Source organism: Momordica charantia, assembly GCF_013281855.1.
Source record: "Momordica charantia cultivar OHB3-1 chromosome 2 unlocalized genomic scaffold, Mcharantia_2.0 BLBB01000002.1, whole genome shotgun sequence".
Taxonomy (NCBI): domain Eukaryota; kingdom Viridiplantae; phylum Streptophyta; class Magnoliopsida; order Cucurbitales; family Cucurbitaceae; genus Momordica; species Momordica charantia.
The window spans coordinates 2,593,895-2,616,983 of NW_028275160.1; the positions used below are offsets into that span (position 1 = coordinate 2,593,895).

General features: G+C 35.7%; 2 protein-coding genes across 4 annotated transcripts; one reads left to right on the forward strand and one right to left on the reverse strand.

Annotated features, from left to right (window-relative positions):
- The first annotated feature begins 1,632 nt into the window (after positions 1-1,632).
- Positions 1,633-5,688, forward strand: ARF10 (auxin response factor 10). Of its 2 annotated transcripts, none has more exons than XM_022284852.2 (5): positions 1,633-2,370; positions 2,493-3,616; positions 4,232-5,139; positions 5,289-5,337; positions 5,422-5,510. In XM_022284852.2, exons 2-4 carry the CDS (start codon positions 2,525-2,527, stop codon positions 5,290-5,292), a joined length of 2,004 nt encoding a protein of 667 aa, XP_022140544.1. In that variant the 5' UTR covers positions 1,633-2,370; positions 2,493-2,524; the 3' UTR covers positions 5,293-5,337; positions 5,422-5,510. The 2 variants fall into 2 exon arrangements, with proteins under 2 accessions (XP_022140544.1, XP_022140543.1); XM_022284851.2 differs by having other exon boundaries at positions 1,638-2,370; positions 5,272-5,337; positions 5,422-5,688.
- Positions 5,689-11,856: 6,168 nt separating this feature from the next.
- On the reverse strand, positions 11,857-22,041 carry LOC111010984 (uncharacterized). Of its 2 annotated transcripts, none has more exons than XM_022284578.2 (19): positions 21,757-22,041; positions 20,569-20,672; positions 20,284-20,370; positions 20,097-20,172; positions 19,926-20,000; positions 19,685-19,738; positions 18,968-19,027; positions 18,749-18,865; positions 17,695-17,789; positions 17,387-17,595; positions 16,971-17,068; positions 16,676-16,779; positions 16,348-16,513; positions 15,952-16,074; positions 14,776-14,858; positions 14,104-14,245; positions 13,937-13,966; positions 13,659-13,729; positions 11,857-12,967 (listed from the first exon to the last, which is right to left on the reverse strand). In XM_022284578.2, the coding sequence occupies exons 1-19, from the start codon at positions 21,793-21,795 to the stop codon at positions 12,145-12,147; spliced, it is 2,556 nt and encodes an 851-aa protein (XP_022140270.1). In that variant the 5' UTR covers positions 21,796-22,041; the 3' UTR covers positions 11,857-12,144. The 2 variants fall into 2 exon arrangements, with proteins under 2 accessions (XP_022140270.1, XP_022140269.1); XM_022284577.2 differs by having other exon boundaries at positions 11,857-12,970.
- Between the last annotated feature and the right edge of the window lie 1,048 nt (positions 22,042-23,089).

Sequence of the window (23,089 nt, forward strand, 5' to 3'; positions counted from 1 at the left end):
TTTTTAACTTTTCTTCCAAATTTTTTAGAAGTTTGCAGAAATTTCAGTTTTTTCTCTCTAATATTAAGTAATTTAGTTTCTCCAAATCTAACATCTGTTGATGATAAATAATAAAATATAAAAGATTAGATTAGAACTTTCTAAACAGGTGTTAGATTAAAAAAAAATATCCAAATAATATGACCAAAGCATATATCTAACTAATTTTAATTGATGAGAGTAGATATTGGGTATGCAAAAGTTAAATTTAAGAACATAAAGAAAAAAGACTATTTTATTTTGATGGAAAAAAACAAATAAAATTATATTTTTATACACCAGGGTCGAGATTTGAATTCACTACATTTCTTTTGATTAGAGATAGGACATAGCTTAAATAGTTGAGCTTTTAAGTTGGTAGAAATTCATTAATATATATTTAACTAACTAAGATTATTATTATTATTATTATTATTATTATTATTATTATTATATATATAAATAAAGTACAATATGTATGGGTGAGGGATCGAACTCACAACTTCTTGGTTGGTGTTGTAGATAGATGTCAAAGTTGAAAATATATATTAATTACCGTTGAACTATGCCCACTTTGATGATTAATATTATAATATTAGTTATGCGTGATAATTAAAATAAAATAGTACAGAACATTAGGTTGGTGTTCGTAACTTATTAATTAACAATTTCCAATTAAAGCATATGAATATTAATTATTAGGAGAAAAAATTAATTGTTTCACCCATTCGTTTCTCAGGGAAAAGAACCCATTTATAGGGGCAACAAACAATAACTCGTCTGTAATTTTACTTAAAAAAAGAAAAAGAAACTAACTGATAAATTTTCGTTTTTGACTTTATTTTTACAAATAATTAATGGAGTGCTAAACTTGAAAGGAATGAAATAAACGGCCCTAATAGACCCTACCGCAATGACGCTAATTTATGACCTCGCTGACTGCGGTGATTTTTTATTTTTATTTTTTTCCCCTCCTTTTTACAATTTTTTTCCCTATGCTTCCAAAAATTTTGTGATAAAAACTTTTTGTTCTAGAGAAGATAAAAAACATTCTACAAGTGCATTTGGAGTGAAAATGAAAAAATTTAAAATGTCAAAATCATACGAATTTGTCAATTGGTTAAGACATCTAATTAAAAAGTTTCTTGAACCAAAAAGAATATAAAACACGTGTATTGTGATATTATTTTATTTAGTTTTAGATTTCAGATTTTGTAGGAGGTAGTCAATTATTGGTTAAATGAGTTCCTAGAATAGAGGTCCGTGTTTTCCTTGGTTTTGGGATTTTGTTAGTAGTGGTTGTTTTCAATGTAACTGTATTTGAGCAATGAGAAATGAAGAAAATATATGCAGAAGTTTTATGTGAGTAAACCTAAAGAGAGGTTTAGGCACTCAAAATACATGTTTGCCATTATTAAATTTTAACCATTTTCTTTCTTACCAGCTGATACATTTTTAACTTCTCATTTACCTCTCTGTGGGTGAACAAAATAAAACTAGGTGAAAGTTGAAATTGAGATTGGATAAATGGGAAAGGAAAAGGAAAGGAGTTTTTGAGAGAGAACAAAACGAGGAATAAAATCAGAAAAAGGGCAGAGTCCGAACAGAGCGGGGTTTAGCAATAAATAAAAATACAGAGACTGTGAGAGAAATGAAACAGCATTTGTCTCCTACTTCCTCATTCACTGTTCCCTTTTAATCGTCGCCACTCGCGAGACGATACGAACCACAGCTTCCCCTTCTCCGTCCCCTTGGTTTCTCGTTTTCCTTTGTCCATTTCCAGATTGTTTCTTTGTTTGGTTGTTTTAATTTGTTTGTTTGCTGGAACCAAGAACCAAGAACCAAGAACCTTGCTCCGGCTCCATATTTGGGATCTAAACACGCATACAACAAACCCCCACGATTCCACAGATCGCCCAGCCCAGCTGAGGGAGGTGTTCATCCTCTTCACAGATTCAAAAACAACAACAAGGGTGACCCATTTCTTATTTCTCTGCTTCTACTGGGTTTTGGCTGAATTTGGCTCTGTTTCGCTCTCGCCTCGTCGTGTCAGTTGCAGAAATCAGTTGGGTTTTTTTCAAATTTCGTTTTCAGGGTTTGTCTTTTGACTTTCCATCCATAAACTTTAAGCAACCGAAGATGTTGAATCTAAGGGTTTTGGGTTTGATTATTGCATTCCGGGTGTAGCGTTCTTCATCTGTAGAGTTGAGTTTTTCATCAGTGGCGAGCTGATTGTTGTTCTGCTACTCTCGGGAGCGCAAATCCGTTTGTTCTTTTCAATCAAGGAAGCTGTATTGGCCACAAAATAAGGGGAAAAAACTGGGTTTTCCTGGCGCATTTCTACCGAGAAAGGTGAGAGCAATCTTATGTGATCATTTAAATTTAATCAGAAATTAAACCCTTAAGATGTAGAAGCCATTTTACTTTGAAAAACACTGTTTCTCATCAGTTTCGTTTTTTTCCCCTTTCCTCAGGCATTACATTTGGGGAAAACGCAATCCTTCGAATGAAAGAGGCCGAGAAAAATTTAGATCCTCAACTATGGCATGCCTGCGCCGGAGGCATGGTACAGATGCCGGCTGTTAACTCCAAGGTTTTCTACTTCCCTCAAGGCCACGCCGAGCACGCTCAGGCCACCGTCGATTTCACCTCCTCACTCCGAATCCCTGCCCTAATTCCTTGTCGAGTCGTCGCCGTCAAATTCTTGGCCGACCATGAAACCGACGAAGTTTTCGCTATTATAAGATTACTCCCACTGGCAAACAACGACCTCAACAATTTCGACGAAGACGGAGCTTTCGGGAGTAATGGGTCTGACAATAATATGGAGAAACCCGCTTCCTTTGCCAAGACGTTGACCCAATCCGATGCCAACAACGGCGGTGGCTTCTCGGTTCCAAGGTACTGTGCGGAGACGATATTCCCGCGGCTGGATTACACGGCGGATCCGCCGGTTCAGACGGTGATTGCCAAGGATGTTCACGGCGAAGTTTGGAAATTCCGGCATATTTACAGGGGGACGCCTCGGCGGCATTTGTTAACGACTGGATGGAGTACTTTTGTGAATCAAAAGAAGCTGGTCGCCGGCGATTCGATTGTTTTTCTGAGATCCAAAAACGGTGACCTCTGCGTCGGAATCCGGCGAGCCAAGCGAGCAATTGGGTCTGCCGCCGAGAGCCCATATGGGTGGAATCCCGGCGGTGGGAATTGCATCCCGCCTTACGGTGGATTGACAATGTTTCTGAGAGAGGAGGAGAGCAAGTTGAGTAGAAAAGGTTGCTTGAGTTCCAGTGGTGGTGGGAATTTGAGGGGAAAAGAGAGAGTGAGGCCGGAATCAGTAATTGAAGCAGCGGCGCTGGCGGCGGGTGGGCAGGCGTTTGAGGTGGTTTATTACCCACGTGCGAGCACGCCTGAGTTCTGTGTGAAGGCCTCATCGGTGCGAGCCGCGATGAGAATCCAGTGGTGCTCTGGTATGAGATTCAAGATGCCATTTGAAACTGAGGATTCTTCTCGAATTAGTTGGTTCATGGGCACAATTTCTTCTGTTCAAGTTGCTGATCCTATCCGCTGGCCTAATTCTCCATGGCGCCTTCTCCAGGTACTGTCCTCCTTCTCCTCTCTGTTTCATTCACTGTTCTCTGCAATTTCTTCCGTTCTGGACTCTGCCATTACAGAGCATTTATTCACCTGAGGAAGCTGCTTTTAATACTGAAGATTTGATTTTGTCTGGTTTCATTTATTCCTTGTGAACTTGAAATATTTCTAGGTACTCAGAAATAATATACTCTTTCTGGGGTTTATTTGGTCTGCCTCATCTTCATTTGGTTTCTTGCTAAATATGTCACAGAAGAGTTATCAAAATGTGGGTTAGATAGGATTTCACGATATAGATGAGATTGCTTCAGGTTTGATTTTGGATGAAAGAATACTTCTTCCATCATTCTACTCATGTTGTGATTTAACCACGTATCATTTGCATTTTACTTTAGTGGTTGCTGAGGAACTAGTTTTGCTTGAATGCTAGAGATGATTTCTTGGTCTTATGATTTGTATTACTTGCATTCTTCAAGTAGTGCGACTTGTAGAACCCTCAAATTGTCATTTCTTAACTGCTATCGAAAATATTGGTTTTTTATTTTTAAGGTTCATTGCTAAAGTATGATTACTAGCGTTATCCTATTCTTGAATTATATGGTAAAACCTACTACTGCAGGTAACATGGGATGAGCCAGATTTGCTGCAGAATGTGAAGCGTGTTAGCCCTTGGTTGGTTGAACTGGTATCGAACATGCCCGTCATTCAACTATCACCATTCTCTCCACCGAGAAAGAAGTTTCGACTACCACAACACCCAGACTTTCCCCTCGACGGCCAATTCCCATTTTCGTCGTTTTCAAGCAATACCCTAAGGCCAAGCAGCCCCATGTGTTGTTTATCTGATAACACTTCTGCAGGCATACAGGGAGCCAGGCATACTCAATTTGGAATATCTTTATCAGATTTCCATCTCAACAACAAACTGCAATTAGGGCTGGTCCCATCCAGTTTTCAGCAGCTTGATTTTCACTCTAGAAGTTCCAATAGATCAGTTAAAGACCACAGAGACAGCAGCAGTCAGAACTCACCGGTGTTGCTAACCGGGGAAAATACCGGTCCAAAGTTGGAACGATCTGATTCGGTGAAGAAACATCAGTTTTTACTCTTTGGTCAACCTATACTCACTGAACAGCAGATCACTTGCAGCTCTTCTGGTGACATTCGCTCACCTCAGACGGAGAAAAGCTCCTTGAATGTGAATCTGGAGAGAGTGAAGTTTTTATCTGATGGCTCAGGATCCACTTTCAAGCAGCAAATTTCTCCAAATAAGTCACCAGGAGCAGGATTTCCATGGTACCATGGTTACCAAGCCACTGAACTTGGCCTAGACATTGGTCACTGCAAGGTATTCATGGAGTCGGAAGACGTGGGCCGAACACTCAATCTTTCAGTCATTGGCTCATATGAAGAACTATACAGGAGGCTCGCGAACATGTTCGGGATGGAAAAACCAGACATTCTCAGCCATGTGCTGTACCAAGATGCGACAGGTGCTCTCAAACAAGCTGGAGATAAACCATTCAGGTACTAACAAAACAATCCTGGTAGCTCATTCTTTAAATCTTCTTCACATATGATTTCATCCTTAGTTGCATTGTTCCTACACCGATCAACTTATATGAAACGCAATTGTCTTCTTCTTCCTCGTGACTTCAGTGATTTTATCAAAACAGCTAGAAGACTGACAATTCTAACAGACTCGAGGCCCGACAAGATCGGGAGGTAAGTAGTATTTAACTTCCCATTTCTTGCCGTCATTAGTGTGCAGAATAAAATGATGGATGAAAGTTGAAAACCCTTTTGTAGGACATTGATGGATGGAATGCGCAATGCTGAAAATGGATTAGATGCCTCAAACAAGACTGGCCCCTTGAGCATATTTGCGTAGCCCTGCACCTTTCTTTATTATGATGACACCCCAATTGTATCTGCAGAATTCTGCTTGTTTCTTGGGAAAAAGACTTTTCAGTTTTCAATCATTATGTTAATCGTGTTGTTGTCTTACCTATGTATCAATATCATCACATCAAACGCCAAACTGTCTATAATATCTAACTGGATCTTGATGCCCAATGTTAGTCCTGTTTTCCTTTATCCTAATAATATCTAAGCGAGCGTTCTCAAAACGCCGAGATAACCCCAGTTCAAGTGGGATTTATGCAACTTTGACAACATTCATATTGGTTCGAACGATATAACTTCTCAGTTTCTAAATTTTCGACGCCCTTTTAAGAGGGTTAACCTAACGAAAGTTGTAGTTTTGATCGATAATAAATGTGTAGCCTTAAAAAAATGGAACCTTTGCACATGGATTGGGCAAAGGAATTAATTGCACAATGTTATACCAAACCAGAACGTGGTCTAGCCTACCGCACCTGAGTCACATTTTTGTAGAGTTGCCTAGGCTAGGCCCCTCCTCTCTTGTGGGTTGGTTTTGTAATTTTCAAGTCAAAGTGGGTCTTTTTGCAAATCCCAAAAAAACACATTACCTAAATAAATAAATTATAATCAGTGGGTCATAAACTGACCGCACGTGGGATTGGGGTAACACTCACGTGCCGTCCACCATTTTGTGTCGCCGTTTTGGTGCTTGTGCTTGTTTCTAATTTCTAGCCATTGATGGCACAGTTTGGGAGTTCGAGATTTGACCCCTCTTTTTCATTAACACAATTAATTAATTTAATTCAGCTGTAATTATATTAATATAATAATCTCCGTTCAAATCCATAATTGCTGAGGCAACCAAACCAAACCTCATGAAGATCCCAATGCTAACATGTTCACGTGTGGTGTGGTGAAGTAAAAGTAGACAATTGGTCAATGATTTTGAACTTGGGACCAAACAAATTATTTACCCTTTTTTTATTTCGTTAAGTAAATTTATCTATCATTTTAAATATAACTCGAATACAAATACCAGTTCTTTTTATTAAAAGCAAAAAAAAAATACTAATTTAAGAATAGACAGAAGAGCCTTTTTTGGGGGAGAAAAATTGAATGATGGAGTTATGAGTCACACAAAATATATATTAAAAAATAAATGATGGGAGAGAAATAGGGTATTCTTAATTGTTGTGACTAAAATGAGGGCTGTGTTGCATGTGTTAATGAGTGTTACATGGCTGTCATTTTCCATCTATTATTTCCCAATATGAATGCATTCCTTAATTATTTCATTAATTAATTTCAACATGCTAATCCTACTGTACTAATCCCTTCTATTCCATATATAAGTTTTCGCTTTAACATCAAGCAACTTGTGTGTTTTACACGTGATCCAAGAACCACACGTGACACAACCTTTATCCAAAAAAAAGAAAACATATTTGAATTAAAAAGAAAAATAAAAAAAGGCTTATCGTGTGTGTTAATGTAAAGTTGAAACAAAGACACCTAAAATAATATTTTAAATGCTACTTGTATTATTATTGATACATCGGAGACTATATATTATATATACTATGAAATAAATATTATATACACATGCAGGCACGCAACAACCCCTTTTCTTTAGGCACATTAATTAACGCAGTATATTTTTATTTGGACCTCTACCATTGGTCCACGTCACTCACAATCTCCAATTTTCTCCTCGTTTGATTGCCTAACCAAATAAATTAATGAAATTCAATTTCCAATTGTTTAAAATAAAACAATAACCCGGAAAAAATAAAATAAAATAAATGTCTTGTTTTTTTTAAACTGAATATTTTGATCTATGTTTGTAAAACTTTCATACACAAAAGTAAATTTTTTAATATAAAGTTAAGAATATATTTTAATAAAAGTGTTGAGTATAATGCTGTACTAAGATTATTAACTTTTTAAATGTATAAATTAAAGTAGATTTAAAAAATACGATGATTAAAATAAATATTTTAAAATGTATGGATAAAATTATCAAAATTCGAGAGTAAAAAGAATAATATTTAATGTTGTTATTTCAAAAAAAAAAAAAAAAAAAAAAAAAAAAAAAAAAAAAACTGGTTTAAGGTCACGGGTAGGCAATCCGAAACGGGCGTGGGAAGGAGCCGGGGGGTAAATGGTAAATGTGTGTTTTGTCGTTTGATGGGCAAAGTGGTAATTTGGCAGGAAGCGACAGAGATTTGGTGACGTGGCGTCTAAACCCACCCGTGCGGTGGGTTCTTGCATGCGTCCCCATCACTTCTAAGTTCTAACGAACCAAATTTTCAAAACGACACTCGGCGCGTGACGTGTACGAATTCCCCAACGCTTACGTGTACGGACCGAATGCTCTGCTGCGCTGGCTATCCGATTTTCTTCTTTTTCTACCCTGCCCCGAGTTTTATAACTTATAACCATGTGGAGCCGGCGATATCTTTACTTCTCGCGATAAGTTGTTCGTTTTCTCCCAACGTCTCTTACCCTTACGATAATTTCCTTCTTTCTTATTCCTTTGTTTGGTCTTGCAGAAAATTGAAACCTTTGTCGTTGTTCGAGAGAGACAAAGAAAGAGAAAGGGGGTTATTTTCAGAATTAAGTAACCATTAAAAGAAAACATAATAATAATAATAATAATTGTTGATAAGCACTTAATTAATTGAACTGTTGATTTCTATTGGGTTACTTTTTTACACAAATTCTGAATGAGAGGTGAGTTAGAATTACAAGTACTTGGAAACTCTAAATCGAAGAAAATGATTTTTTTTAAATTTATTTTCCCTAGAAATTTCATGGAAAAGGTGAAAATAAAAAGGGAATTTAGTAACATTATAATATTTTTGGTTTATTTTGTTGGCTTGGTTGTTTAGTCCAATGAGAAAGGATGTTGTGAATAGGTTGAGTTGAGAGGCCTACAAGCTAAGTCCACCACTATCATTATGATGTTGGGGAACATTTATTGTCCACTCACTCTTTTTTCTTCATGCCTTTTTTTTCTCCTTTTACAAAATTAAAATTAGCAACATAATAATGTTAACTCACCTTATCATTATAATTTCATTAAATCTTTTTGAATCATGTCGTGAAAATTCATCTCAAAGAGTGAAAGTGAATGTGGAATTTGAGAGGTTGTTGAAGATGTTTTCAAAGCATCAATGGCTAAAGAGAAAAAGTTGTGAAGATTGGAACATTTTTAATGATGATGATGATTTTTTTTTTCCATTTCTTAATTTGATGCTCTTGCTATTAATTAGATAGGATGCTGAGGTAGCTAGAGGATTTTTTTTTTCTTTCTGAAGGAAAAAAATGAGTTAGTGATATGTGGAATGGGACCATAATTTTAATTTCTTGTCCTCTTTAATTGAATGTAGACTAAGAAAAAATCTCTCACTTCTATTCAAGAATATAGAGAGATATTTCTCATGATCTTATTGAAATTGAGTCATCCTGTAGTTTTATTTTAGGAAAAACTCATTCCTCACTTTACTTAAATGTAGGCTAGGAGAAAAATCTCTATTTTATTCAAGATTGATAAAGATATTTCTCTAAGATCTAACTGAAATCTAGCATTTGTGTCTATAGGCTAGTTGAGGTTTTTTTTTTTCTTTTCCTCTCTCTTTTAAAGATATATGGCTGGTTGTAGAAGTTCTTGTAGCTGGATGGAGAACCGATTTTTTGTTTAGTTTTGGAAGTGTATTAATCATACTAATCATTTAAGTTTAAAGTTCAATTCTAGCTAAGTAATCTTACTAGCATTGATTTCAAATCCTAATGGTAATGCTTGTAATTTTTTGCACCATTCAAAGAATTTATTCACCTTGTTGTTAATGTCAAAGAGAGAAGCTATACAAGATACAGGCAGAGTTCGTTTTAATTTCAGATCAATTCAGTTACTTTGCTTTTAAAAATTTCATCAACATTTCCATTGTTTTATTAAAATCTATCCAAAACCCCCCACCAGAAGTAACAAAAGGCCTAACCATAAGACTAAAATTATGATTTGAACTTTTTTTTGTTGTGTTTTGTGTGTAGAGTAGTACTGTAGAATTACATGTCCATGAGAGAGAGGGTCTGGTAAGTGTATGGAGTTAAGACAAACAGAGGCTTTTTGGTGGCAATAGAGGCCTAAGCAAAGCTATATAGAGATAGGGAAATAGATGAGAATAGAGTTAATAGAGAGTAGTGGATCGCTTTCTGCTGTGTTGTACTGTACCACATACCGAATAAATGTTCACTAAAAGCTTACAAAAGGAGATGAATAAAAGTAGGCATTACAGGAAGCAACCGTACCTCTGTGGCCCAACCTCTTCCAATCACAAACACATTATAATATAATATAAATATTGACATGGAATGGAACCACCATTATGCCATAACCCTACAAATAGGACACACCACACTGCCAACTTGCCTACCAAGTCCAATCAATTTCAGAGAGAAAAGAAAAGGGAAAACCAATCTCATTCCTCTCACCAAAAATTTCTTCTCTTTTTTTCTGAAAAGAGAGGACACTGTCCACTTGGTGACGCTTGCACCTCTAGAGCTCTAGATGGGGAATTTAATTTTAGGCCATCTAGGTAGGTAGTTCAAACTATTCAATCTAATAAAGTGATGTGTATGTGTATGTGTCTCTCTCTTTGGGAAATCAAAATTTCAGATTTCAGAGACGTATAAGTTGTAAATGGTAAAATGAAAACTTTTAGCTGCTTTCTTGTGTCTAATCATAGAGGCAGTTGAAATGATTCTCAGCTCAACCAGCAGCAGGCCTTAAGTCAAACCCACTTGCATGGGTCGAGAAAAGACACAACTTTGTGCATATGAACGACTACCGGCCGATTGGAGACTGGAAAAATACATCTTGAAACAGACAATGATGCAGTTGTTGACGTTTTAAGACACTGCCAAATGGAAATGGGAATCCAAAATGAACAAAATTAGTTGCCGTCGTCAACAGACGGTGGCTTGAGTGTGCCTTTTTGTGGGTCGGCAATCAAAATTACTATGATAATGTTTTGCCTAAAATCTCTACATGGGATTTGCTTTCATGGGGGTTTATGTTGTGGTGGAGACACAGCTGAATTGCCCATCATTTCTGTCGCTTCCGACGGGATGGATGAACATTCCCAGCTACTGTAAGAATCACAGCTTGGCGGTTACAGTTGGAATTGATGCCTCAATTGTCTTCCAATTAAGATCTTCTAAGATTTGAATTTCTACATCAAATGTCTATTATCATTTACTTTAGATGGTTTCATGGACCTAAAACTGAATTAGGCAATAAGCCCCACAACATGAAACTTTTCCCCATATAAATATTTTAAAAAAAATACAATTGTCCTTCTGATAGACCCCAGTGTAGAAAGAGGGGACGAGCGAGTGAAGTTTAGTAAGGGTAAGACCGTAATGTGAGTGGGGCATCGGTGCGTGTAACAGGCTTAGTAGGCAGGCATATACACCCTAAATAATGAGGCAAGAGAGATTTTTTTGCTATTTTTCTATCTAAACTGTTTGGGAGAGATTCAGGAGCTCTCTACTCTCCCGTGGCCCCTTGTAATGCCTTTTGGATATCAATAATAGAAGGTGTTTCTACCACTCTCCTCTGTGGAAGCTTTCTACCGATAGCAGATGACTGCCCAAAGTATTTGGGAACTGTTACCTGCATATCTGCCAACATAATTATATTGCACATGCTGGATTTCAAATTCTGCCACATACCGAATGCAATGGAATCAGATCAAACACCAAAACGATTAAGAAATCAAGACATGAATGAATGTGATGACAACTTGCACAAGACCCAGGCGCAAGATACAAACAGACGAAAGTGGGCATAACGTAATTCTCACTTGTATGAATTTATTTCAACAAGGACAGGTTCCTAATAGGCTCCATATAATATTTCACACGTAAATCAGAACAATGCGTCATTGTCGCAATGAAAATTAAATAAGAGGCGAATGACCAACCTGGCAGAGGACGGCAGATTCACAGAATCAAAGTCACTGCAGTTTGCTAATATGGCGGCCAATTAACTTGACAATCGGGAAACAGAGCATAAAATGTCTCATAAGAAATGTCTCCAATTCGTTAAAAAGGAGTTTACAATTTTCGTGGTTACAGATGTACTTACATAGAGAAACAATTTAGAACATGAATTTCAGGCACTAATGTCAGAATGCAGACCGACCCTAAGTTCCGAAAACTATGAGTCAAACTCTCTGAGCAAGTTGAAGTCACAGCTATCAGTACAGTTTTACCCAGAGTACTACAAAAGATAACAGTCGTCAATCTGAATCATGCCAATACGTCCAGCTATTAAATTATGTTAAAACCTTGCCATAAGAATCAAGAATGATGTCTCATAAATTAAATATGAAGTATGATGGATCAGGGAAATCCCATGAATCAGAAACAAAAAACCTTGAATAATCAGCATAACAGTAAGTCAGTAACATGTAAATAGTGACAGCCACAACGCATTCTACCATCCAATCTCCACATAGAAACAAAAATATACTGTACATACGTCCGCCCCATGCACCGATGCTCATGCCAACCGCAATGGTGTCCATGACCGTCGAAACCACCTTTTCAGGCTGAAATAACGTAATTTGATTAACCCATTGATCATTCCAAAACAGCGACCTCATGATCCACTCTCCAATAATTTGCATCATTAAACTCCTTGATCCCAGCCCCATTCTCATCGGAATTCTCCTTTTCTGGCACCTTAGGGACAACGCTTCTCTTCAGTGGCCCCGCTTCCCCAACAATCCCCTCCTTGAGGGCCTGCTCCATAGCCTTTTCGGTACCTTCTAATTCCACACCAACGAACTCAACATCTTCTTCAAACAATGATGGCACAGCTGTAGTAGTTTTCTGACTTTGATCACTGCTATCTGACCCATCGCTTGAGCCTGTTGTAGTTGGAGAGCCATTTGGAAGAAAGGCTTCTCCCCTTGTGGGAGAATTGACATTGGGAGCTGCTAATTCAACTTGAGAGGAACTGTTGATATCAGATTTATCTTGATCCTCAAACGGGTTCATACTTGAACCACCAACTTGCAAATCTGATACCTCTCCCCATCCTACCCAGTCTGGCAAAGGCCTATCTCCGTACATATCCTCTGTGTCTGGTGTCTCAAACCTGAAGAATCCCACATCGTTAGATGCACTCAACCCAGAGTTCGAGATCCCATCACCAGCAGGTTCACTCCCAGAAGATCTACTAGGGGACCCTGACTTGGAACTGGATGTGTCAACCGCAGAATTCTTGCTGATGTTCATCTCCTCCTCACCAATCACCACCTCATCATCACTACTGCTATTACCACCATTAGAAGTTCCATTCAGGTTAATCTCATCCATTCTCTCAGGGGGTGCTGTGCCTGCAGCTTCACTACTAACTCTGTCGTCTTGGAACGTGAACCAATTGGAGTTAGTGAATAGACTGCTGCAAGAATGGAACATAGCAGATTATATATTCCAACATAGTAGCTCGATCAATTAGAAAAAGGCTAGCCCATGAAAAGCAGACACAATTAGAAGTTTACATACACTTCCTAGATTAACTTTCTCAAAGACATTATTACAAAGATATGAATCAATATATGATGAATTATAATGAAGAAAAGTTCCCTCTTCACGCCCAACATCCCATTCTATGTGTTCAAGCATATCAGTAAATATGCCCACAAATGGGAAATGAACCGTAGGAGGAAATAAGCCTGGAGATTCAACAAAAATGTTGGTATAAGAACAAAATCGTCCAAAACTAGATCAGATCATTTACATATTAAAGACCAGGCTTTATTGAAACAGTCACGCTGCCATGCAGCAAATTTTCCAGGCACAATGATTCGGTAAAATATTTTCACATTTCAATCCAAAACAAGGTTAATAGTTTGAAGTCACATCCAATCAGGGCACATTTTATACTCCACAAAGTCATTTTATGGAGAACTAGATCAATCCAGTAAGGGGGCACCTAAGAACCTTTCTCACTACTTGGAAGGATATTCACCACTTTGTTACAAACCAAACCTAAATCTGAAGATACGACCAATAGACAAATAACTATGCATTCCACTGTTTTATAATTAGCGTTATTTCAATCAACATCAGATAATTTTGAAACTCACCTTCCTTGATCATCACCAAGCCTAAGGGATGATATAACAACTTCAGCAGATTCGTCATCAAAATAGACATCCTGTTCTCAAAAGACAATGCCTCAGTAAGAGATTTGAGGAAAATTGAACCAAGGAAATGAAAAGATGTTATGCACCAGCCACCTAGCTCATACATCGTATCCTCACAAAAAAACACTCACTAACATTATGCCAGCTGTTCTAACCAAAAACCAACTTCCCACACTAGCCATAATCATAAAGCACCACAACTAAAATAATATAATTACCTCGTCATCTTGACCAAGAGATCTAGGGTCCTGAAACCAAAAACAAATAAATAATACATAAATAATTCCAACATTCATTATCCTCTAAAACAAAATACATAAATAAGTATTTCACAAGAAGAATATAATTAATGGGAGCATCATTAATTTTTGTACAGGATGTATACCTCCACAGTATCGATATTCCCATACGATTTATATCTAAAAGCCTGGTTTAAATTATTGGCTAATGCTGCCACATCATAATCTCTATCATGAAGGTCATCTTCATCACTATCCCTTGTCCTGTCTTGCAATGCAGTTGGGCGACTGCAAATTCAGAGAAGAGTTGTTAAGAAATCCAAAAACACTCCAAAAGATTATAATCTCAGGACTCCTTAAATATGGGAAGAGCACTATACATCATTAAAAGCTACTAGGCTTCTGGGAAATCAGTTTTATAGACGGAAATGAATACAAAACATTAAACCCTTTCTTTCTACCCCGATACAAAATCAAACAACATGAAATGACCACCAAGAAATATAAAAGTAAAATTTAATAATAATTGAAGAGAAAGGGAGAAAATGGGGAGGGTCAAGGGTGTAAAGGAGATACAATTGTACAGTATATTACAATCTTCTATTGATATATACTTATAGTGAAAAATGAAAATATTAAATCAAAACTACATTGTGCACATGATACCCTCCATAAAACTGACAATAATAAAATTGCCAATGCATGTTTTGGAGCTTTTCGAAAAATACCATGGACAATTTGGATTAAGAAAAATCCTGATTCTGAAGATTCCTTTTTCATGAATATAAAATTTGGTACAAGCATATGCTAAAACATACCCACAAGCCCATCGATACACATTTTCAACCAAATTGCGCTCATGTATAATAGTAGCTTGCCACTCACTCCATTCAGTATTTTCCTGGGAAGAACATACAGTCAAGTCAATAGACAATGATGCCATATGGTTATTTTAGAATGTAACTGGTCCAAGTGCATGGATAAAAGAGATACTAGTCTTGCATAATCTATCCAATAATCATTTTGAGTATGAAATCTTTCGATTTTATAAAGCACTTAACGCAAAGAAAAACTGGAATATTGAACTGACTAGATATTCAAAAATACTTTTAAAGATCGTCAATCTTTCTTACATCTTTGAGAGCTAAATGACATACAGTACTACTAGGAAGTACAAACAGAATTGGGAAAAAGAAGGTCTAATTAGCAATGGCATACATATGGAGCATGGTAGCTACGGAGTAAGACCTGATTCATAATAGGCTTATTGTGGATTTGAGACCACGCCTAACACCAAAAAGCTACCCTCAATCTCATAGTACCACTGTTAGCCTAGACATAATATGTTTACATTCAACAATATTGAGGTTTCCTCCAAGTCAATAACAATTGGGACAATGTAGATTATACTCTACCATAGCCTGATCCTGGAAAGCATATCATTGCATGTGAGCACTGATCCCTTAACACTCCAGAGGTTAATCAAATGCAAAAATTAAGATACTTATATTGGAATAATTTTGTTCTCCAACAATGGAAGAGGCAACATATATATGGGATGGGGTAACCTATATTTCTTATTTTCCCCGTGTTAGAGCTTTCAGATCAGTATATACTTAGTAAATCTTATGATTTTTGGGAAAGATAAGGTACTTCATTTCCCTTTACATGGCATGTCAATTTTCTTGGGAATCAAATTATTCCGATGGATTTATAAGTACTGCAGACATCAATAAGGCATCATTCCTAGGCAAGAAAGTAGTAGAGCATCTCTCTTCAATACTCAACCAATAATTTTTATCCCAATATCCAGGAAATGGTTAAGGAAGGCAATACTCAAATATATTTATAAATTCTAGAGTAACAGAAAATGGATTTTTGTAATTTGTAATTATCCTGAAAATATTAGTTATATGCCAATTGTAAACAATATCATCGGATATAAAATACACATCATATTGAATAAGGCTGTAACAGTAATCTCATCCATGTACCTGGAGATATGCCCAAATGCAGCTTTGACTGTTTCCCATCTGAAAAATCTTATTAGCGATTCGTGTAGTATGTCCTAAGTTGCATACCCGTGGTGCCCGTTTTCCAACAGCAGGAGACGTTGGCTACAAGAACAAAGGTTTACAGTAACTTCAAGCTTTCATATATGTTAAGAAAAAATCTTTTGTTTTTCATATAATAAAGTACCTCAACCAAGAATGTTACTGTTTCATCTCAACCAATCTAACACTAAGGTAATAAAGAAACTCCGGTAATTTAATAGATGAGCACTATTCTTCTTATGTTAATATCAATGTGAATAAAGGTTATCCCACTAACACAAATTGTACACGATACAGTGATAAATATAAGATAAAAAACCGTTGCAAATTCTATACCTGATTAGAATCAGCCAAAATAATTGGATTTTTTTCTGTTTGAAGAATTTTTCCTATCAAATTGCACTCTCGAAGAAGATGATCGACAATGTCATCTTTCTTACTCTCCAAACAAGACAATATAATGTTCTCAACGTGATGATGCAAAAAGTTATTACAAGGGTACCTGCATTAAATAACACAGATAAACATAAATAATATTTTAAAAATTAAGCAGCTATCGAATATGAAAGATCCTACAGAAGTTTTCTGTATAGGAAGATCCTGTAAAAATATAATTCAAACGTCTTTCAACATCTTCAATATTATGACATAAAGAATTGCTTACTCAAAGAAAAGATCAATGACTCGTTTAATGGTGCCTGAGCTAATTAATTCTTTCTCTGCAGTTACATTGCCTGTTTTCAGCAGCACTGAAATGAACTCCACAGTCTACAACAGGTCACAGAATTCATTCAGAAGGGGAAAAAAACACAACAGAAATAAGTTCTATAACAAAACCCTCTGAAAACAAGAAAAATTAAAAATATTACCAAAAGACAAATTTCTAGCCAACAGTCATATAATCCACATAATTTGAATATATAGATTTTAATTTTTAACAACAAAAATTCAGCACCTACCTTCAGACGATGCTTTCCAAGCGGAGGCCGTAATTCTCCATATGTTGTAGGTAATACTTTCTCATCAGATGACACATTTAAGAGTTTTAACAAATCACCTGTGATAGAAGTGTTTTAAGGAACTAACAGAATAAATTTACTTCATAGTGAATAAATCAAATATTTTCAATTATGTAGACCATGCTGCAATATTCATAGTGCTACTAATAATGCTGCATTCCTGTTATACATGCATGCAAAATTAATGGGCTAGATATGTAAAAGAAATCACAAAGAGCCTCAGGCTCACACCTATCAGCATCAGGTCAATAATCATCAAATTTCCAAAGAAATTAATAGTTAGAAAGAAGATATAGATAACAAAAGTATGAGCTAAGACATCATACAAATAAGTGAAACATGCATCATACACTAACCAAGTTTAGGGAGCATTGCACCAACAGTCTCTGGATCAACAGGAACTGGACATTCATACATATGTTGATTTCGAAAAGAGTGAAACAAAGGAGAATATGCTGATGATCTTTTTGGATCCAACAAAGAAATGCATACAGAAAGTGAGTGCACAAGGCCAGACTTCGAATGTGAATCTTCCAAAGCATGATCAAATATCCTTGCAACAAAACTGCATAAGATGTAAATCATGTGATTCAGTCAAAACAACTACAATTTTTTACATATTAACATAAAAACTGAAGAATAAAGGGGCGTTTTCTTGATCAACCTTGGACTACAAAGTTTGGCAGCAAGAGCAGAGGGGGCATTACGAGCTATAGCACATAGTGTTTCAGCTGCATTTGCATGAACCTCAGGCAGACTCTGATCCAAGGAGAAAAGATCATATTAGATTGATCATTGATATGACTCATGAGTCCATGCAGTATTTGACATCCAACTCATAATGAAATATGTTTCACCATAGAAATTACAAAAAATAATCCATTTCAAACAGATATATTATGTCAATTTTCAACTAGTACTTCTATACATTTTTTTCTTTCCTATTAAATTTTTTTATGAGATTTTCCTAATTTCAAGCATGTAAACCAGAAGGAACACCAAAAATATGCACTGAGTTTAGCCTTCTAAACTACATCTTCCGATTTCCATCCCTTATTTACAAGGATTCTGTAATTCCTTTGCAACCATAATTCCCATAGTAATGCCTTAAAAAGGTTTTCCCAAAAAATTTCTGGCTGCTTCATTCTCCCAAAGACTCCGCCATCTGCTGCAAATTGTTCATAACCAAATTATTTATAAAAAAAATTAACCAAGAAAAAACCCACCCAGATTATAGGAGATTCAGTATTCCACCAGCATTTGGTACTAACACTAAACACAATTAAAGTTTATCACAAATTATCATTTAAATTAACAATACATCCAAACTTATAACTTCATTACAATTCCTACTTCAACCTTTTTATAAATAGTAAAGTATTGAAAAGGAGATGTGAAAGAATGGAGCAAAATATGTTGAAGCTGCCCATATAAAAACATCCATTAAAGAAGTGCATAGCATGAGGCAAACAAAGGGACAGCTTAAAATGTAACCAACTAGACATGATGTTGGCGCCTTCCACCAGTTTACAGCAGCACAACCAGTTTAAATAACATTTAATTGGGCAAAAGATCAATGTTAGTACAGTTTATCAATTATATATATGAACTCAACTTGTCTACAACAATGTACAGAAGGATGTATCCAGAAAACATTGCATCACATAAATATAATCATGTAACAAAGCAACATCTAAACATAAGTGCAATTAACTCACAGATGGATTCAGCTTATCGACAATCATTTCCAGCATATCACTCTCAGACAACCATTGCATCACATCCATAAAGTTTGGATAGACGTGATCGTCAGCACCTACAAGTCGAACCAAAACCTGCAAAAATAAAATAAAATAACTCCATTTCTTGTCATCAGATTTCAACTATTTAAGATTTTATTGATTATTGATGAAGAAGCTTTTGCAAGCCTACATTACCTCCATGATGGATGTAATTCCAATCAAATCAACTAGTTGACGCAATACATTTCGATGAGCCTGAAAAGGGGGACAGAACCCATTAGATGGCAGTTTAATTGCTAAACTTACTGACAAAGAAGTTCAATAGGGTGAAAAAGAAGAGAGAGAGAGAGAATATGACTTAAATGTAGCCATATATTGGTAAGAATATAGCACCCTACATCCTTCAATCTCAGTATATACCATACGACCCAGAGTGTGAAAAAAATAACAACACTTTTTGGGGAGCATTCAATATAAGACAATAAACAACAAACAAAGAGATTACATGAGAAGTAAATCAATCCATGGATGTCTGGGAACAGACAGATGAAAGGCTCAATTGATGCACCTCAAGAGTCAAGAATGAGCAGCCTTATCAGATAGCCTTCAAAAAATTCAATGACATGTCCACGAGAAAATTGGACATATACAAGAAAGGAATTTTATGGAACAAAACATTTGCAGAAAAGAGTTTGTCTGTGAGAGCATGATTCTTGGTTAATCATCAATCAACCAGGAAAAAATATATATCAAATTTAAAAAAGAAAAAAAATTATATATATATACATAGCTTGGGTAATTGATGTAGTCGAACTAGATTCATACATTTATTACAGCCAGATGCCAGATAGTAAAACGAAGTCACAAACTGAACAAGAGGCGGAAGTTTAGTTCTTGCATAGATTGACATACCTGAACATAGTGCATAAGTGGAACTGTTTTCCGTATCATCAGGCATATGATTACCTAATTGTTTTTGAGAAGGAAACTTTTCATTAAAAGAGAAAAGTTACAAGGTAAAAAACTCCCTTCAGGAGTATACGAGGATTCCCAATTCAGCTAAAAATTCCCAAATCGTTAACTAAATCAACGATTAAAGTGAAAGTTAGGAAGTATAAGATGAACTCATTTATACAATAAAATTTCAAGGTACCTTGCTGAAATAACCAGCTAACAAAGCACTATGAGGTCGGTCTGCTTCCAAGAAGGAGAAGAGCATGTCCATTAGCTGTAGGCAAGAGTAAGCTTATCATGTTAATTTTTATGTTAACCACATCAGCTGTCTTATCAAGTAGATGATCAATGAAAAACTATGAGCCTATACCTCTTCCTCCTCTACAAGAGTCTTCAATATAACATCAATTTCACACGTAAAAATCTCACAAGCAATAAACGGGAACCTAATTCACATTTCACAAATCAGTTATCAATAAAACAGTTCAATAGCTTAGTGTAGAAAGAAAAATAGAAATGTGCGTGTGTATTTTATATAAATGCAAAAATACTATTACTTGAATGCCCGTTTGCTTTCAGCATCCTCTGGAGGCTCTTCAACAATGTAGCGCAACAGTTGTTCCACCTGGGCTCTGTCTCGTAGACTGAATGCAAAACAGTAAAAGATATGGGTTAATTATAAAGACCCCATTCCTGCTCATATTAATAACACAATACTAACGTCCAAACCTATAGGACAAGAACGTCTAACAAATGTCAAAATAGGCATAATATGGTAACAAGAATAATCAGATTGGTAACAAAATAACAAGCTTATGATAGAATAGAAGAAATAATCCTACAAGTTAACTAAACGACTGTTCAGAGCTTTGCATTCTTGGATTATTTCTTCTTCATCTAGAAGCTCTTCCAATGAGAAATTCTCCTTGTCTAAAATTGATTCCACCTGACAGGGAAACAAATGAATAATATTAGAAGATAATCAGGTGATGTAACATTAGTACTTCAGTCCTTTTTCTAATGCACTGAGATGTACTTCAATTTATACGCCTCTATTGCAACACTTTCCTGAGGAAAAGAACCTATTCAGTACGCCAAGGTACTAACGTTACATAAAATACTGAGAAACCAAGCAGGTTACATCTGATTCATTCATTCTTCTGAACCAAATAACTGGTTACATTTGATCAATATTCTTGTTTTCATCTCTGACATATTATCAAGCAAAAAACAGAGAGAGAGATGATAATGGTATTTCGTTTTCAAGAAAAGAACCATGTTCCCCAAAACCTTACAAAATGGCAAAGCATAACACGAGATACGACAGTATAAAACTAGCTGCGAATATAAGGAAGACCAACTAGAATTATGGGCAAATTTCCATAATAATTCAAAAAAGATAGCAAACGTGCTATTCAATTCAAGAAGTATCTATACAAGCATACAGCCTGACTCTTGAATTTCTTTGAAGACCGAATGCAAATGAACATAACAGGTCAACTCTCCATCAGTTAAACTTAAAGCTGACTTAATCAAGAAAACTTTAAAGAGAAAAAGACAGCTCGCAACTAAAGCTAACTCGTTTCAAATCCTGGAACTGTTGAGATGGACAAAATAGAAAAGAAACGCCTACATCCACCAGTTCTCATTTTGCAACACATAATATGTGCATGTAGTAAGAATTAGAGAATAACGACCGGCGACGAAAACCACTAAAACCTGCTGGTAGTCCAACTCAATCAGTCCAGACTGCAAACGATTTCCTAAAAAAGCACAACTGGATTGCTAAACCCAAGATGTAATTAGGGAGCTCAGACATAAGATAACGGCCAACGAATTACATTAGAAATAAAGTAATTGGGCGTCGCACAAAATAAGATGCATTAATTAACAAAACAAAAAATAGAAATTCATCGGCGATTCTGAAATGAATAGGAAAAACCCCCTCCCCTCTTCCCCCCATTAGAAAAGGGCACAGAGTGAATTGTGCAGGTACAGTGGGCGTAATTAGACGTCGTAGAATCACTTACAGGAGAGGAGGTAGAAAGGGAAGTTAGCCTCCAAAACATGTTGAGGAAATTGAAGGAGGGGTAGATCTGTGAACCCTATTCGCACGGAAGGCCTTAGTTGGAGAGACGAGATTAAAAGAATATAGGAAGGAGGTGGAGAATCCAGAAAGAGAAGAGCAGCAGCTGAGAGAGAGGAGCTGTAAATCTGGAAACCCTAATTTTAAGGAAGATGGAGATCGGGAGGAGCAAGACCGTAAAGATCGAGAGGAATAGAGAGACAGAGCCACGAATGAAATATTATTTTCAAAATTCAGAGAAAGAAGGGGACGAAAAAAATAATTAAAAAGTAAATCAATTTTACGATGATTTTTTTTTTAAATAAATATTTATATATCTCTATCGAACCGGAGTCCAAGTTTGGTTTCTGGTGGCGCAAAAGTGCACATTACATTTACAACTGAGCTGCGCCATTATTTTCCGTAAAAATTTCGCTCGAACTAGATTAGATAATAGAAGGTCATGCTCGATATATTTCAAAAATATATATATATATCTTAAAGTCGATTATCATTTTCGCTACTGCATCTTATCGCTAATATTTAAAATTTAAATATAGTACTTAACATACTAAATAAAATAACAAGTTGAAATAAGTATTTCTTAAAAAAATAAAGTAATTACATACATAGGAAAATAAAAATATGTATTTTTATATAGTAATATTTTAAAAATTTTACACAGATAGCCTTTTTTTTTTAGTACACACAGATAGCCTTATTTGATTTCAGTTAAAAAAAATATTGTCATATGAGGAGAGAAAAAAATGTGTTTTTTTTTTTACTACACTGTAATCTACTAAAAAATAAACCATGAGAGAATTAACTTTTTTTTTAGAATAGGGCTATTTTTCATCGTATTGGTAAACATGGTCAGTATATAATTTCATATTGGTTTTGCTTGATTTAACTTTATATAAACCTGTAACTTCTAATTATATACAAATTAAAATTTCAGACATCATTTTTTTTTTTTGAAAACAAACTTCAGACATCAAATACTATCATAAAAGCAAGTTTTTAATTAAAGACGTGGGTTTCTTATCATTTCCAAAATGAAGTTTATTTTTTTATCTTTAACCTTAACGTCGTATATGTTGACCTAAATTCTAACCAGCGTCGTCCATATAGGGTGAAATATGTTTTTAAATATTCGTATAAATAATAATAAAATATTTTGTTTTTTAGTACAACAATTTGAAAATATGAGGATCGAACTTTCGACCTCAATTGACAATAATCATGAGTTATGCTCATGTTGGCAATAATAAAATTATAAATCCAATTTTCTTGTACTT

What these genes read in the sequence shown, in the direction of transcription:
- ARF10 (XM_022284851.2), top strand. Translation starts at nt 2,525, where the DNA reads ATGAAAGAGGCCGAGAAAAATTTAGATCCTCAACTATGGCATGCCTGC. An exon ending in GCTGGAGATAAACCATTCAG is followed by an intron (nt 5,140 to 5,271) that starts GTACTAACAAAA and finishes TCGTGACTTCAG; the next exon opens with TGATTTTATCAAAACAGCTA. An exon ending in AGGCCCGACAAGATCGGGAG is followed by an intron (nt 5,338 to 5,421) that starts GTAAGTAGTATT and finishes ACCCTTTTGTAG; the next exon opens with GACATTGATGGATGGAATGC.
- LOC111010984 (XM_022284577.2), bottom strand. Translation starts at nt 21,795, where the DNA reads ATGTTTTGGAGGCTAACTTCCCTTTCTACCTCCTCTCCT. An exon ending in TTGGAAAGCATCGTCTGAAG is followed by an intron (nt 16,780 to 16,970) that starts GTAGGTGCTGAA and finishes GACCTGTTGTAG; the next exon opens with ACTGTGGAGTTCATTTCAGT. An exon ending in CTTGGTGATGATCAAGGAAG is followed by an intron (nt 12,971 to 13,658) that starts GTGAGTTTCAAA and finishes CCATTCTTGCAG; the next exon opens with CAGTCTATTCACTAACTCCA.